Here is an 18,574-nt window from a genome sequence, read left to right as displayed (position 1 = left end):
ATTCCAAAGATAAAGAGAAGATCCTTAAAGCAGCAAGAGACAAGAGATCCCTAACTTATATGGGGAGAAATATTAGATTAACAGCTTATCTCTCCACAGAGACCTGGCAGGCCAGAAAGGTCCAGGATATATTCAGGGTCCTACATGAGAAGAACATGCAGCCAAGAATACATACTCTATCCAGCAAGGCTGTCATTCAGAATAGAAGGAGAGATAATGAGCTTCCAAGATAAGCAGAAACTGAAAGCATATGTGACCACAAAACCAGCTCTGCAAGAAATATTAAGGGGTACTCTGTAAAAGAAAGAGGAAGCGCAAAGAAATAAGCCACTAAAATGATGACTGAATAGGTATTATGATGACACTAAATTCATATCTTTCAATAGTAACACTGAACGTGAACGGGCTTAATGATGCCATCAAAAGACGCAGGGTTTCAGACTGTATAGAAAAGCAAGACCCATCTATTTACTGTCTACAAGAGGCTCATTTTAGACGTAAGGACACCTACAGCCTGAAAATAAAAGGTTGGAGAACCATTTACCATTCAAATGGTCCTCAAAAGAAAGCAGGGGTACCCATCCTCATATCACATAAATTAAAGTATATCCCAAAGACTGTAGTAAGAGATGAAGAGGGACACTATATCATACTTAAAGGATCTATCCAACAAGAGGACCTAACAATCATGAATATTTATGCCCCAAATATGGGAGCTGCCAAGTATATCAATCAGTTAATAACCAAAGTTAAGACATACTTAGATAATAATACACTTATACTTGGTGACCTGAACACAGCACTTTCTACAATCGACAGATCTTCTAAGCACAACATCTCCAAAGAAACAAGAGCTTTAAATGATACACTGGACCAGATGGATTTCACAGATATTTCCTCAACTTTCCATCCAAATGCAGCTGAATACACATTCTTCTCAAGTGCACGTGGAACTTTCTCCAGAATAGACCACATACTGCATCTCAAAACAGGTCTTAACTGATACCAAAAGATTGGGATTGTCCCCTGCATATTTTCATACCATAATGCTTTGAAACTTGAACTCAAAAAAAAAAAAAAAAAAAGAAACTTGAACTCAATCACAAGAAGAAATTTGGAAGAAATTCAAACACGTGGAGGTTAAAGACCATCCTGCTAAAAGATGAAAGGGTCAACCATGAAATTAGAGAATTAAAAAGATTCATGGAAACTAGTGAGAATGAAGATACAACCGTTCAAAATCTTTGGGATACAGCAACAGCAGTCCTAAGGGAAATACATTGCAATACAAGCATCCATCCAAAAACTGGAAAGAACTGAAATACAAAAGCTAACCTTGCACCTAAAGAAACTGGAGAAAAAACAGCAAATAGATCGTACACCCAGCAGAAGAAGAGAATAAAGATTCGAGCAGAACTCAATGAAATAGAGACCAGAAGAACTGTGGAACACATCAACAAAACCAAGAGTTAGGTCTTTGAAAGAATTAGTAAGATAGATAAACCATTAGCCAGCCTTATTAAAAACAAAAGAGAAAAGACTCAAATTAATAAAATCATGAATGAGAAAGGAGAGATCAACACAATAAATACCAAGGAGACAATTTTAAAAACTTATTATGAGCACCTATAAGCTAATAAATTAGGCAATCTAGAAGAAATGGACGCATTTCTGGAAAACCACAAACTACCAAAACTGGAACAGGAAAAAATAGAAAACCCCAACAACCCAATAACCACGGAGGAAATTGAAGCAGTCATCAAAAACCTCCCATGACACAAAAGTCCAGGGCCAGATGGCTTCCCAGGGGAATTCTATCAAACGTTTAAAGAAGAAACAAAAATAAATAAATAAATAAATAAATAAATAAATAAATAAATAAATAAATAAATAAGAAACAATACGTATTCTACTAAAGCTGATCCAAAAGATAGAAAGGGATAGAGTTCTTCCAAACTCGTTCTATGAGGCCAGCATCACCTTAATTCCAAAACCAGACAAAGATCCCACCAAAAAGGAGAATTATAGACCAATATCCCTGATGAACACAGATGCAAAAATTCTCAACAAGATACTAGCCAATCGGATCCAACAATACATTAAGAAGATTATTCATATGACCAAGTGGGATTTATCCCCGGGATGCAAGGCTGGTTCAACACTCATAAAGCAATCAATGTGATTGATCATATCAGTAAGAGAAAAAACAAGAACCATATGATCCCCCCAGTAGATGCAGAGAAAGCATTTGACAAAATACAGCATCCATTCCTGATCAAAACTCTTCAGAGTGTAGGGATAGAGGGAACATTCCTCACCATCTTAAAAGCCATCTATGAAAAGCCCACTGCAAATATTCTCAATGGGGAAACACTGGGAGCCTTTTCCCTAAGATCAGGAACAAGAAAAAGATGTCCACTCTCACCACTGTTACTCAACATAGTACTAGAAATCCTAGCTTCAGCAATCAGGCAACAAAAAGAAATAAAAGGCATTCAAATTGACAAAGAAGAAGTCAAACTCTCCCTCTTTACAGACGACATGATACTGTACTTAGAAAACCCAAAAGTCTCCACCCCAAGATTGCCAAACTCATATAGCAATTCGGCAGTGTGGCAGGATACAAAATCAATGTCTGGAAGTCAGTGGCATTTCTATACGCTAACAATGAGACTGAAGAAAGAGAAATTAAGGAGTCAATCCCATTTACAATTGCACCCAAAAGCATAAGATACCTAGGAATAAACCTAACCAAAGAGGTAAACTACAGAACACTTCTGAAAGAAATTGAGGAAGACACAAAGAGATGGAAAAAATATTCCATGCTCATGGATTGGAAGAATTAATATTGTGAAAATGTCAATGCTACCCAGGGCAATTTACACATTTAATGCAATCACTATCAAAATGCCACGAACTTTCTTCAGAGAGTTGGAACAAATCATCTTATTTGTGTGGAGAGCAGCCCAGGTGGCTCAGCGGTTTAGCGCCACCTTCAGCCCAGGTCCTGATCCTGGAGACCTGGGATCCAGTCTCACATCAGACTCCTTGCAAGGAGCCTGCTTCTCCCTCTGCCTGTGTCTCTGCCCCCCTCTCTCTCTCTCTCAATCTCTGTGTCTCATGAATAAATAAGTAAAACCTTAAAAAAAAAAAGAAGATTTGTGTGGAAATAGAAAAGACCCCAAATAGCCAGGGGAATATTAAATAAGAAAACCATAGTTGGTGGCATCACAATGCCAGATTTCAGGTTGTACTACAAAGCTGTGGTCATCAAGACAGTGTGGACTGGCACAAAAACAGACACATAGATCAATGGAACAGAATAGAGAATCCAGTAGTGGACCCTCAACTTTATGGTCAACTAATATTCGACAAAGCAGGAAAGACTATCCACTGGAAAAAAGACAGTCTCTTCAATAAATGGTGCTGGGAAAATTGGACATCCACATGCAGAAGAATGAAACTAGACCATTCTCTTACACCATACACAAAGATAATCTCAAAATGGATGAAAGATCTAAACGTGAGACAAGGTTCCATCAAAATCCTAGAGGCGAACACAGGCAACACCCTTTTTGAACTTGGCCACAGCAACTTCTTGCAAGATACATCCATGAAGGCAAGAGAAACTAAAGCAAAAATGAATTATTGGGACTTCATCAAGATAAAAAGCTTCTGCACAGCAAGAGAAACAGTCAACAAAACTAAAGGACAACCTATAGAATGGGAGAAGATATTTGCAAATGACTCATCAGATAAAGGGCTAGTATCCAAGATCTATCAGGAACTTATTAAACTCAACAGTAAAGAAACAAACAATCCAGTCATGAAATGGGCAAAAGACATGAACAGAAATGTCACAGAGGAATACATAGACATGGCCAACATGCACATGAGAAAATGCTCCGCATCACTGGCCACCAGGGATATACAAATCAAAACCACAATGAGATACCACCTCACACCAGTGAGAATGGGGAAAATTAACAAGACAGGAAACAACAAATGTGGAGAGGATGTGGAGATAGGGGAAGCCTTTTGCACTGTTGGTGGGAATGTGAACTGGTACAGCCACTCTGGAAAACTGTGCGGGTGTTCCTCAAAGAGTTAAAGATAGACCTGCCCTATGACCCAGCAATTGCTCTGCTGGGTGTTTACCCCAAAGATACAGATGCAGTGAAACACTGGGACACCTCACCCCAAGGTTTATAGCAGCATTCCAGAATAGCCAAAGTGTGGAAGGAGCCTCAGTGTACATCGAAAGATGAATGGATAAAGAAGATGTGGTCTATGCATACAATGGAATATTACTCAGCCATTAGAAATGACAAATACCCACCATTTGCTTCAATGTGGATGGACCTGGAGGGTATTATGCTGAGTGAAATAAGTAAATTGGAGAAGGACAAACATTATATGGTCTTATTCGTTTGGGGAATATCAAAATTAGTGAAAGGGAATAAAGGGAAAGGAGAGAAAATGAGTGGAAATATCAGTGAAGGTGACAAAACATGAGAGACACCTAACTCTGGGAAATGAACAAGGAGTAGTGGAAGAGGAGGTGGGCGGGGGTTGGCGTGTTTGGTGATGGGCAGTAAGGGGGGCACTTGGTGGGATGAGCACTTGGTATGTATGTTGGCAAATTGAACTCCAATAAAAAAATTTTTTTAAGAAAAATTGCTGGCAGCACCACATACTAAGCCTATATATAATCTCCCCCTTTCAAAACTGACTTCTCGGGATCCCTGGGTGGCGCAGCGGTTTGGCGCCTGCCTTTGGCCCAGGGCGCAATCCTGGAGACCCGGGATCGAATCCCATATCAGGCTCCCGATGCATGGAGCCTGCTTCTCCCTCTGCCTGTGTCTCTGCCTCTCTCTCTCTCTCTGTGACTATCATAAGTAAATAAATAAAAATTAAAAAAAAAAAAACTGACTTCTCGGCCAAATGTGAGTATGATCCACAGACAGCAGTTGGGGGAATCTTTTGGCTCAACCCAATTCTCATATTGTCCTACCTCTGAATCTTAGGGGTAAGACCAGGAGTAGGGATGCCTTGTTTCTGGAAATCCTCCCTGGGGCCACTTGCAGATTCCTAGTGTTACCAAAAAACAGTTTTAATTGGTTAAGATGCTGAAACCTATTGTATTTTATTTTCAGTTTTTGAGGGGAAAATGAATGTGACCATAAAACTGTAATTCCATGGATTTTTGTTGGCAGCTTGTATAACTAATTCTTGTTTCAGAGTCATGTAGAAAAGTTGAGTATCTAATCACTTTAAAGAGAATGATTCCTGAAAAAATGAATAACATTCTGAAAGAACATCATGTTTTGTGGAATTACCTCTCTATGTGGCTATCTCTTCTTGGACCATGTACCCAATTGCATGGAGCAATCACATTTTCTCATAACATGGGAGTGAGCCAAGCATCTCTTCTGTGCTCAGAAAGAGGTTTTTTCCTTGGGTTTAAGACAACTCTGTCTCCCCTCTACAATGGAGAGAATATGGTTCAGAATAATGGCCTAATTTACAATAATTAACTTTACAAATTGATGTCTTTTAAAACAAAGTTATCTTGTGTATATGCAGATGATCCCTTTTTTATCTTTAGCCAGTTGACAGATGCAGTTTGTAAGCTAGTTGAACAACACAGAAAGTTAAAGCCTCAGAGGAAAGAAAGGAAAAAGGTAGCAGCACAAACCATCTGTGATGGAGATATTAAGATTCTTGTCAGAATACTGCGGGCTTATAATATTCCTACCAGGAACATAGCAGTAAATAGGTAAGACACTGTGCACCAATTTTTACAGTTGTAAAAGCTCTATTAATTTTAATTTTAATTTTTTTGCAAAAAACTCTGTCTTAAATGTAAACATTTAAAATAAATAAATAGGAAATTCTATCTTATGTGTGAAATTTTGCACTTGGTTAATGCTCCATATTACAGAAACGGAATGAAAGTTGAAATCTTCATTTGGATAGTCGTACTGTCGTTGCTATGTATGAAAAGTTTTCAGAAGTTTGAGATGAGCACAGTAACTTAATCATGTGTATTTTGGGGTGCCAAATGTCAAATGCCTTTTGCCCATGTTCCCTATCGTGAGAATTTGTGACCTTACTGTTGCCACCTGCACTGTTCTCTGCCACTGGCCCCTCTCAGTACTGCAAAAGGAACACAGAAGAGAGTAGGCTCTGTTTTGGATTTGTTATTTTAGTTGACCTCTGCAAAAATCATATCTTATCCAACTCTTCTGCAGGCACTCAATGGGTTTTATTTTCATTTCTTGAGCAGAGGATCTATGGGGCCAGAATGGTATCACCATTTAGTGGCCAAATTAAGTCATTATGCGTATTAAATGCTCGTGAATTTAGTGTGTCTTGAATATTGAGTGTCTTACGTATTTTGTCTCATGCATGAATCATATATTATTGATATTTAGAACCCAGGTGTCTCAGGAATATTAAGTATCTCTCTTTATGTGTAACATATATGTGCTTTACTTGTTTATCTTATGTTTACCACATCCCATGAATTCTACATATGAAAAATATTTTTACTAGGTACTAAGAGTTAAAACCTCCTAAGAGTTTTTTCTGTGTTTCATAAGCTACAACCTTATTTATCTAATAGAATTGATGTTCTCAAAACAAATGCACATTCCAAAGGCTAACTTTTGTGCAATAAGAATATCATAAAATCACTACCAGTTTCTATAATCATCAATTTGTAAAAAGAAAGAATATTGTAACACCAAAAATAGGAAGGATATAATCTCAAAGTATCACTTGCCTTATTTTTCTCCTTTGCTGAAGACCAGTGAAAACTTTATCACAGACTGAATCCAATCCATGGTTCAGCATTTAGGAGCCCCTCTTCCAGAGTGGTGATCATCAGATGTTTAGTTCTAACCACCAACAATAAGAAGATCCAAAACAAACTCTGTAAGACCCATGGTAACCGAATTATTTATCACCATGAATTGAGGCAAAAATCTTGCTTATTCCTACCAAAACTAATGTTAAAGTTATTTATTTATTTAAAAATTTTTAAGATTTAAATTCAATTTAGTTAACATATAGTGTTAATATATAACATATATTAGCTTTAGGGGTAGAATTTAGTGACTCATATATAATATATACCAGTTCTTCTTTATCCATTTATCTGTTGATGAACATCTGGGCTTTCCAAATTTTGGCTATTGTGGATATTGCTAATATAAACGGGTGCATGTACCCCTTCAAATCACTATATTTTTATCCCTTGGATAAATACCTGTAGTGCAATTGCTGGATTATAGGGTAGTTCTATTTTTAACTTTTTGAGGAACTCCATACTGTTTTCCAGAATGGCTGCACCAGTTTGTATTCTGGTCAACAGTCTAAGAAGGCTCCCCTTTCTCTGCATCCTTGCTTTACTGATTCAATTTCTTTGCTGGTTATGGGTCTGTTCAAGTTTTCTATCTCTTCGTATTTCAGTTTTGGTAGTTTATATGCTTCTAGGTATTTGCACATTTCTTCCAGATCACCTAATTCCTTGCTCATAATATTCTCTTATAATTATTTGCATTTCTTTGTGTTGGCTGTGATCTCTCCTCTTGCATTCATGATTTTATTTATTTGGGTCTTTTTTCTTTTTAATAAGTCTGGCTAAGGGTTTGTTAATCTTGTTAATTCTTTCAAAGAACAAATTCCTAGTTTTGTTGATTTGTTCTACTGTTTTTTTTAATTTTTATATCATTGATTTCTGCTCTAATCTTTATTATTTCTCTTATCCTGCCGGATTTAGGCTTTATTTGCTGTTCTTTTTCCAGATCCTTTAGGTGTAAAGTTAGGCTGTATATTTGAGATGTTTCTTGCTTCTTGAGGAAGGCTTGTATTGCTGTATACTTTTCTCTTAGGCCCATCTTTGCTACATCTGAAAGGTTTTGAACTGTTGTGTTTTCATTTTCCTATGTTTCCATGTATTTTTAAATTTTTTCTTTAATTTCCTGGTTGACCCATTCATTCTTTGGTAGAATAGTTCTTTAACCTCCATGTACTGTGGTTCTTCCAAATTTTTTCTTGTGGTTGACTTTGTTTCATATCATTTGGTCTGAAAATATGCATGGTATGATCTTAATCTTTTTGTACCAGTTGAGTTCTTATTTGTGACCCAGTATGTGATCTATTCTGGAAAATGTTCTATGTCCACTTGAAAAGAATATGTATTCTGCTGCTTTAGGATGGAATACTCTGAATATATGTGGTAGGTCCATCTGGTCCAGTGTGTCATTCAAAGCCCTTGTTTCCTTGTTTATTTTCTGCTTAGATGATCTGTTCATTGCTGTGAATGCGATGTTAAAATCGCCTATGATTATTGTATTATTATCAGTGCGTTTCTTTAAGTTTGTTATTGATTTATATATTTAGCTGCTCCAGTGTTAGAGACGTAAGTATTTACATTTGTTGGATCTTCTTGCTGGATAGATCCCTTTATTATGATACAGTGTCCTTCCTCATCCCTTATTACAGTCTTTGGTTTAAAATCTAGTTTGTCTGATACAAGGATGGCTACTCTAGCTTTCTTTTGATTTCTATTAGCATGATAAATGGTTCTCCATACCCTCACTTTGAATCTGGAGGTTTGGGGTCTAAAATGAGTCTCTTGAAAGAAGCATATTGATGGGTCTTGTTTTTTTTTTTTTTTTATCCATTCTGATACCCTATGTCTTTTGACTAGGGCATATAGTCCGTTGACATTCAGAGTAATTATTGGAAGATATGAATTTAGTACCACTGTATTACCTGTAAAGTCGCTGTTCCTGTAGATTGTCTCTGTTCCTTTTTGGTCTTTGTTGCTTTTGGTCTCTCTTTCCTACTCAAAAGGTCTCCTTTAATGTTTCTTGCAGGGCTGATTTGGTGTTCATGAATTCCTTTAGTTTTGTTTGTCTTGGAAATTATCTCTCCTTCCCTTCTGAATGAGACAGTCTTGATGGATAAAGTATTCTTGGCTGCATATTTTCCCATTTATCACATTGAATATATCATGCCAGTCCTTTCTGGCCTTCCAGGTTTCTGTGGACAGGTCTGCTGCCAGTCTTATGTGTCGACCCTTATAGGTTAAGGACTTCTTGTTCTAAACTGCTTTCAGAATTTTCTCTTCATCTTTGCAATTTGCAAATTTCACTATAATATGTTATGGTGTTGACCTGTTTTTGTTGATTTTGAGAGGAGTTCTTTGTGCCTCTTGGACTTGAATGCCTGTTGTCTTCCCCAGAGTAGGGAAGTTTTCAGCTATAATTTGTTCAAATAAACCTTCAGTCTATAATATGGATATTATTTCACTTTACGGAATTGCTGAGTTCCCTAAATCTATCTTCATGATCTAATAGCTTTCTTTCCCTCTTCATTTTAGCTTCATTATTTTCCATAATTTTATCTTCTGTATTAACTGATTTTCTCTTCTGTTTCATTCATCCTCATTTTTATGGCCTCCACTTGGGCCTGCAGCTCAGTTACAGCATTTTAAATTTCAGCCTGGCTAGATTTTAGTTCCTTTATCTCTACAGTGAGGGATTATCTAGTGTCTTCTATGCTTTTTTCAAGCTCAGCTAGTATCTTTATAAATGTTTTAAATTCTATTTTAGACGTCTTAGTTATATCTATATTGATTAAATCCCTGGCTGGGAGTACTACTTTCTGTTCTTTCTTTTGGGGTGAATTTGTCCATCTCATCATTTTGTCCAGAAAAGAAAAAAAGAAAAAACAACAACAATAGCAGCAGCAGCAACAACAACAAAACAACAATTAAAAACTAGATCTTGAATTTGTTTTGGTCTGCTTATGAAAAGAAACTAGATCCCAAGAAGAAAGAAAGAAAGAAAGAAAGAAAGAAAGAAAGAAAGAAAGAAAGAAAGAAAGAGAGAGAGAGAGAAAGAAAGAAAGAAAGAAAGAAAGAAAGAAAGAAAGAAAGAGAAAGAAAGAAAGAAAGAAAGAAAGAAAGAAAGAAAGAAAGAAAGAAAGAAAGAGAAAGAAAGAAAGAAAAAAAGAAAGAAAGAGAAATGAAACAAAAAATAAAAAATATTAAGTGTATGTAAAAATTTTAAAATAATTGAAAAAATAAGAAGCTACCTGAAAAAAAAAAAACTAAAAAGCTAAAGAATAAAAGTACAAAGGATGCTAGATACTGTTTTGCCCTAGGGCTGAAGCTTTGCAACTCTCTATGATCAGTAAACTTGGTGGGAGTGAGTTGTTTGTGCTGGTCTTCTGCAGGAGGGACCTGCAGCCCTGATTCTCAGGTTGATTTGACCCAGTGAAAATACGCTTTGAGGGTACAGAGAGGCAAGACTTGATGTAAGCGGCTCTGGACTCCACTATCTGGCACTGTTTTTGCTCCCTGAGGGCTCTCAGCATTGAGATGGGTGGGATGAATATGGCAGTGCTTTCCTCACTAGCCCTGGAGCTGAAAATATGTGCCCCCTACTCTTCAGTGAGTCCTCACATAAGAGCAGTCAATCACACTTGTCTCCCCAGTTTCCATCAGAACTCTGCCCTGCCTGGCTGAGTTTCAAAATTCCAAATTTTAGGGACTCCCATGGCATGGTCCAATGCTGTTACTCCCAAGGAGTGTCTCACCTCACTTCTGCCTTTTGCTGGACCCATTCCAGGAAAGTGGTTGCATGACCATGCAGTGGTTCTCAGTTTATGGCAACACAAAGCAGAAAGATGGCACCTAGACTCGCTGTTCTCAGCCAGGTTCCATGCTCCCATGCCTGGGAACAGTGCATCGCCTAGGTGCCACCTGTTCTTGCATCCCAGGGGTTCCTCAGAACACAGTGCCACATCTGAGATCCTGCCCCACTTTGCCAACTGAGCACCTTTAAACCAGGCAGGGCCCCTGCTGTAGCAGACTTCTAAAACTTTGATTTTGCCTCTGCTGCTTATGATACTTTGCAGTACCCTCCTTAAGCAGGCTCCCTTCCCACCACGATACCCTCAGCTATATCACACCAGAATCAAGCCTCCATACCTCCTACCTTCCAAAAGGTGATAGCTTTTTTACTTGTAGACTTGCAGTATTTGTTTTCTCAGAACTCTGATTGATTTCTTCAGTGCTCAGAATGATTTGATAACTATCTAGTTGTATTTGAGGTATGAGACAAACTTAGGGTCCCCCCACTCCTCTGCCATCTTAATTCCTACTGTCTGTTAAAGTTATTTAACATGTATATCTCTATATTGTTTTTCGTGAAGAGTCTTGGATCTACCTACTTATTTGAAATCATCAATATCTTGCCTCAGACATAAAGAAACAATCAAATCTGTAGAATCAGATGAGATCTTAAATGAGGTAAGTTTTAAACACTTCTGTAAAATGTAATTTTGATTATGTTTGCTCTGGATAGCAACTGGCTCATAATTGGTCTCTCCATCTCTAGAGTCTTAAGCTTCCAGTTGATTTTCTAGAACACAATGAAGGTACTCTGTATAAGATGTAATCCTAACTGATTCATTCCCTGATCCCCTGCTCTCAAGGCCTATAAAATAAAGTACAAGCTTCTTTAGAATGCCTACAAAAATCTATCATCTGACCCTTACCTACCAGTCAACCACGTCTCTCTCCTCCCCAAGACAGTATCATCATACCACTACTTCTAGAAGGCCTCTTTACCTTTCCTTTGCCTGGAATGGCCTCCACATAGCTCCATATTATTGGCCTCATAAAACTTACTATTTAGTGTTTCAAAGCTCAAGGTCCAGCAATGTTTTCTCTATGAAGTTCTCCTTGTCTTTACCTTAGAAAATTAATCATTGGTTCTCCTGAGTAACTATTATACCTTAAATATATTTCTTTTATTTTTCACATTTGATTGAAATTGTTTACCTGTTTATTTTTCTGATAGACTATAAAGTCCTTAAGGGTAAGTTCCATTTATCTTTCAATCCTAGAAAAGTATCTGATATTGAATAGGACCAATAAATGTTTATTAAATGAATGAATGAAAAATGGCTGTTTGACAATCTAGAAAAAGTAAGCCATCCAGTGGTCAGCCAGTATTCAAGTAATTTCCTAGCCTTCTACCTTTCATTAACTATATAAAATAGTGCAAAAAGCTAGTCAATGTTTATTATTTGTTTCAGGATACTGTACAACCTTTTGTGGAAGTTTCCTTTCAACACACTGTATACCAAACCAGTACTGCAAGTGGATCTCATCCATGCTGGAATGAAGAAATTAAAGTAGATTTTATGTAGGTTGGAATCTATTTTTACCTCAGCTTCTAAAAAAAGAGCAGTAACAAAATTGCTTTCTTCAGCCATTTGTTGAAAATAATCATTGAGATAGGCTTTATTGTTTAATCTTACAAATTATGAAATATCTCTTACATAGGTATTGATATATATCAATATACATATTGATATATATATAATGTATATGCAAATGTAAGTTCTGAGGAAAAATAATAATATGAATACTTGGGTGTATCTACCACCCAGCTTAAAAAATTGAATATTACCATTACCTTTCAAGGCTAGTACCTAGTTGTTACTAAGCCAGTTCCTAATTGTATCCCCTTCTTTCTCCCTAGAGGTAACAAATAATTTGTGTTTAACATTCTCTTTCTTTATGATTTTATATTATAAATATTTGTCCCTAACTATGTGTTATTCATTTATAGATGTTTCAACTTTATATAAATTGAATCATCTTTTGCAATCTTGTTTATTTACTCTTAATTATTTTGAGAGATTCATCTATATTCATACTCATAACTTTCTCCTGTCCTTCCTCTCTTCTTTTTTCTTTCCTACTTTCATACCTTTTCTCGCCTCTTCCTCTTTTCTTTCCTTCTTTTATTTTCACTTATGTATAGTATTCTACTGGACTAAAATGCCATAATTTTTATACATTTCCCTGTTGATGTACATTTGGCTTGTTTTAATCTTTTGCTATTGCAAATAATGTTGCTTGGAACATTCTTATACTTGTCTTCTGGAGCATACATGCAAGAGTTTCTTTTTAAGACAGTAGCTCTCAGGCAGCCCGGGTGGCTCAGCAGTTTAGTACTGCCTTCAGCCCAGGGTGTGATCCTGGAGACCTGGGATTGAGTCCCATGTCAGGCTCCCTGCATGGAGCCTGCTTCTCCCTCTGCCTGAGTCTCTGCCTCTTTCTTTCTCTGTGTCTCTCATGAATAAATAAATAAAATCTTAAAAAAAAAAAAAAAGACATGAGCTCTCAAACTTTTCTGTGCATTAGAATCACCTGTATGGCTTCTTAAAACATTGCTGGGCCCACCTTCATAATTTCTAATTCAGTAGGTCTGGGGTAGGTCTTGATGATTCCACTTCTCACAAGTTCCCCGGTGTTACTGATGCTACTTAGTCATGGGGATACTTTGAGAACCTCTGCTCTAGGATATATGTCCAGGAGTAAAATTGCTAAGTTGTAACTGAATTCAGCTTTAACTTTATTAGATAATACCAAACTGTTCTAGTGACTGTATCAATATACAATCCCAACCTAACATATATTGTGCCATATCTTCAATAATATTTTGTATTTTTAAAATTATTATTTCTAATATAACAGATCTAAAGTGATATTCTCATTGTGGTTTAATTTGCCTTCCCTCATTTCTAACTAGAGTGTTTGTTTTTTCCCATTTAAAAAAATTGATAGACTACTTTTTGAGCAGTTTTAGTAAAATTGAGGTAAAATTGAGTATAAAGTACAGAGAGTTCTCATGTACACATTTACCACAATACACAAACATAAAACCTCACGCAGCCTTAGTGTGGTACGTTTGTTACAATCTGTGAACCAGTGTTGATGCATCATTATCAACCATTACTTTGGAGTTCACTCTCATGTTGTGCATTTTATGGGTTTTGACAAATGTATAATGACATGTACCCACTACTATAATATCATCCAGCATAGTTTTACTGACCTAAACATATTCTCCACTTCATCTATTTATCCCTTTATCCTTACCCTGGGGCCTCTAGAAACCACTGATGTTTTTACTGAGTCCATAGTTTTCTCTTTCCAGAATGTCATTGCATTAATCATGGTTCTCCAGAGGAACGATCAATAGCGTGTGTGTGTCTACATGTATCTTTGTGTCTTTGTCTCTCTTCCTCTCTCACCCTTTATAATATGGATGGACCTTACCTAATCAATTGAAAGTTTAGTGGAAAAAAGACTTACCTCTTCCTGGGAAGACGTGAACAGCAAGTCTTCTCTGGGCCTCCAGCCTGCTGGTGTACCCTGCAGATTTTGGACTTAGCTACCTCACACTCATGTGAGCCAGTACTACAGAGGGTAATTTGCTTTACTCAGGCTTACTCAATTTTTTTTTTTAACTTGGAAAGAACACTTAACATGAGATCTTCCTTATTAACAAATTTTAAAATGTGCAGTATATTATTGTTGGCTATAGGTACAGTGTTGTACAGCAGACCTCTAGAGCTTATTTTTTAAAGATTTTACTTATTTATTCATGAGAGACACAGAGAGAGAGAGAGGCAGAGACACAGGCAGAGTGAGAAGCAGGTTCCATGCAGTAAGCCCGATGTGGGACTTGAACCTGGGACTCTAGGATCACGCCCTGGGCCGAAGGCAGGCACTAAACTGCTGAGCCACCCAGGGATCCTCTCTCTAGAGCTTATTCATCTTGCTTAACTGAAACTTTATGCCTGTTGATGAGAAACTCCCCATTTCCCTTCTCCCAGCCCCTGGCAACCAACATTCCACTTAGTAATTTTATGAATTTGACTATTTTATATATCTTATATAAGTAGAATTATGGGGCAGCCTGGGTGGCTAAGTGGTTTAGCACGCCTTCAGCCCAGGGCCTGATCCTGGAGACCCGGGATCGAGTCCCACATCGGGCTCCCCGCATGGAACCTGCTTCTTCCTCTGCCTGTGTCTGTGTCTCTCTCTGTGTGTGTCTCTCATGAATAAATAAATAAAATCTTTTTTAAAAATCAGTGGAATTATGCAGTATTTGTCTTTCTGTGGCGGGTTTATTGAGTTTTTTCACTTAGCATAATATCCCCAAGGCTCATCTGTGTTGTCACATATTGCCAAATTTTCTTATTTCTTAAGAGTAAATAGTATTTATTTCATTGTATATGTATACCATATTATCCTCATCTGTCAACATTTAGGATGTTTCCATCTTGACTATTGTGAATAGTGTTACAATGAACATCAGAATGCTAACATCTCTTTGAGATCCTCATTCAATTCTTTTGGATAGATTCTGAGAAATGAGATCAGATGGCAAATCTATTTTTAATTTTTTGAGGAACCTCCATACTGTTTTCCATAACAGCTTCACTACTTTGCATCCCTACCAACACAGTGCAAGGATTCCAGTTTTCTACATCTTTACTAATACTTTTCATCTTTTGTTTTTTTGGTAATAGTCATTCTGAGAGGTGTGAGGTGGTACCTCACTGTTGTTTTGATTTCCCTTTCCCTGATTATTAGTGAGCATTTTATTATTAGTTAGCAATTACTGAGAATTTTTTTTTATTTTATTAAATAATCTCTACACCCAATGTGAGGCTCGAACTTACAACCCCAAGATCAAAAGTCATGTGCTTTAGTCACTGAGCCAGCCAGGTGCTCTAAGCATTTTTTCATATATGTGTCAGTCATTGTAGATCTTCTTTGGAAAATGTCTATTCAAGTTTCAACATAGTTTAAAAATTGGATTATTAACTTTATTATTGAATTGTATGAGTTTCTCATATGTTTTAGTCATCAATCCTTTATGATATATATGGTTTGCAAGTATTTTCTCCCATTCCCTAGGTTGCCTTTTCACACTGATGATTGTTTGCTGTGCAAAAGATTTATATTTTAATATAATTTCACTTTACTTTTGCTTTTGTTGCCCATGCATTGGTGTCATATCCGTGTAATGAGATCATTGCCACAACCTGTGCCATGAAGTTTGTTCCTTGTGTTTTCTTCTAGAAGCTTTACAGTTTCAGGTCTTCACTTACATTTTAAGTCTTAAATCCATTTTGTCTTTTTTTTAAATTTTATTTATTTTATTTTTTAAAAAATTTATCTACCCATTTGAGAGAGAGAATGAGAGAGAGCACAAGCAGGGGGAACAGCAGAGGGAAAGGGAGAAGCAAACTTCCTGCTCAGCAGGAAGCCTGATAGGGGGGCTTTATCCCAGGACCCCAGGACCATGACAGGAGCTGAAGGCAGATTAACTGACTGAGCCACCCAAGTGCCCAGTCTTTAATCCATTTTGAATTGATTTTTGTCTATAGTGTAAAATAAGAATTGATTTGATTATTTTTGCATGTTGATAGTTTTACCAACATCATTTGTTGAAGAGACTATTCCTTCCACATTGTATACTTTAAAATTTTTTTTAAAATAGTTTATTTATTTATTTGAAAGAGAGAAGAGAGTGAGCATGGGTGGGGGGAGGGGCAGAAGGCGAGGGAGAAGTAGACTCCTCACTGAACAGGGAGCCTGACCTGTGGCTTGTCCCAGGGATCATGACCTGAACCCAAGGCAGACACTCAACCAACTGAGCCACCCAGGCACCTCTACATTGTATGTATATATTTTTAAAGATTTTATTTATTTACTCATGAGAGACACAGAGAGAGAGAGAGAAGTAGAGACATGGGCAGAGGGAAAATCAGGCTCTGGGACTCAATCCCGGGACTCCAGGATCATGCCCTGGGCCGAAGGCAGGTGCTAAATTACTGAGCCACCCAGGGATCCCCATACATTGTATATTCTTGACATCCTTGTCAAAGACCAGTTGACCTGATGGAGATGCAGGGATTTATATCTGGGATCTGTATTCTGTACCATTGGTGTATATGTCAATTATGCCAGTAACATCCTTTTGATTCCTGTAGCTTTGTAGTGTATTTTGAAATCAGTAAATTGGATGCCTCCAGGTTTGTTCTTTCTCAAGATTTATATGTGACACTAAAGTTGTATAAATAAAATTTGGTTATTGGAATTAAAGTACATTGATCAAGACAAATATGAAACGTAGAACTTAAAATTGTTCTCTAAACTCAATTAGCCATTTTCAGTTATCACTTCCTAAGTATCTTTAGCTCTCAGTGGCGTGAAGGAATATAAAGAACTGTCAACCACATCCATTATCAAAGTATTTTCTCTTGTCCTGGTGCCCTTTCCCCCTTCTGCCAATCTTGTTCAGCCATCTCAAGTTCTGTAGATCATGTGGTTCCTATTTGCATTATTCTTTGATGGTGTCACTGTATTAAATAAATGGATTTAGGAGAACACAAAATAGTCAATAAGATAAATTTAAATTAAATAAGATTAAATTTTACTCTTTAGTGAACTAAAGAGAAGGAGGCTGTAGAGTATTTGAATTCTCGTAGTTATAGCAGTAAGATAAGCCAAAAACAGGTTTAGAGTATAACCAAGTTGATTAGAGGGTCAGCTAAGGCACAACGATTCAGTTAACATTTTTTGTTCCCTGAGATACAAGAGCTCTTTTTCCTTCTCCACATGACATTTTAGTGAATAAAATCCACATGCAAATGGGATAGAGAGTAATGATAAATAAATAGTATATAGTAATTAGGCTTGTGATCTCTACTTTGGACAAGAAATTATGGTGAAATTTGAATAAGGCTTTCATAGAATACAAAATGCAAGACAATGCAGGACTTAAGAGATTTAAAGGACATACTAAGTTGACACACTCAAAAATGTCTGGATGATGATAGTTCATTTCTCCTGCTCACATAGTGTTGTAAGTATCCATTGCCTCCTCTCTCCTGTCAAGCTTTTGCCACATGAAAGGGATCTCTTGAAGAGCAGGACAGGGAAGTCAGCTTATCACTTAAAAATATAAGGAAACTTCAATATAAAATTGTTCTCTAATCTCAGCTAACATTTTTCAGTTGTCACTGGCTGTGTGTCTCAAAAGTTACAAACTGTTGGAGATCCTTTGAAATGGTGGTTGCTTCCTTAGCAACAATCTTCAATAAATAATATCAGTGGCAGTTGGTACACTGAAAGAGCCTGGCCTTTAGAATCAGCCAGAATTGCGTTCACATACAAGGTCTGTCATTTGCTGATGGCTTTACTTTTTTTTTTTTTAAGATTTTATTTATTTATGATAGAGAGAGAGAGGCAGAGATACAGGCAGAGGGAGAAGCAGGCTCCATGCAGGAGCCTGATGTGGGACTCGATCCCGGGTCTCCAGCATCACGCCCTGGGCCAAAGGCAGGCACCAAACCACTGAGCCACTCAGGGATCCCCCTGATGGCTTTACTTTTAAGCAAGTTATTTAACTTCTCTGACTTGTTAGAAGTTTGATCAAGGTTCAAGGTTCCACACGCAAGCTGGAGCTAAGAGTGGAGGAAACTTCTAGGTTTGTGGTATATTACACTATCCTTTGTCAAGTACGTCAAGTAAGCCATCAGCAGACAGCTTGCAAAATGCATTCTACTATCCCAATTTCTAGTTGGAGAAAATGGATGTGGGAAAAAGAATAAGTTCTGTGGTTAAACAGTCGTATCTCTTAGCTGAGAACAAAAGAGCAATTTAAATATATATGGGAAA

At 37.1% G+C, this 18,574-nt stretch overlaps 1 protein-coding gene across 50 annotated transcripts in view; it reads left to right on the top strand.

The window, feature by feature from the left end:
* The window catches only part of CC2D2B (coiled-coil and C2 domain containing 2B), a 110,915-nt gene that overhangs the window by 56,041 nt on the left and 36,300 nt on the right, over window positions 1–18,574 (top strand). For 45 of the 50 annotated variants that reach the window (XR_012020800.1, XR_012020803.1, XR_012020811.1 and 42 more), the window contains 3 exons: window positions 5,609–5,779; window positions 11,233–11,329; window positions 12,121–12,230. Coding sequence is in view for 45 of the 50 variants with exons in the window: in XM_072805915.1 (XP_072662016.1) it covers window positions 5,609–5,779; window positions 11,233–11,329; window positions 12,121–12,230 (378 nt within the window). In the remaining 5 variants the exon portion in view is untranslated. The remainder of the gene's footprint in view (window positions 1–5,608; window positions 5,780–11,232; window positions 11,330–12,120; window positions 12,231–18,574) is intronic. The other 5 variants (XM_072805933.1, XM_072805934.1, XM_072805911.1 and 2 more) reach the window with 1 other exon arrangement.

This window comes from Canis lupus, chromosome 29 (assembly GCF_048164855.1).
Source record: "Canis lupus baileyi chromosome 29, mCanLup2.hap1, whole genome shotgun sequence".
Taxonomy (NCBI): domain Eukaryota; kingdom Metazoa; phylum Chordata; class Mammalia; order Carnivora; family Canidae; genus Canis; species Canis lupus.
This window is presented reverse-complemented; position numbering and strand designations above follow the sequence as displayed.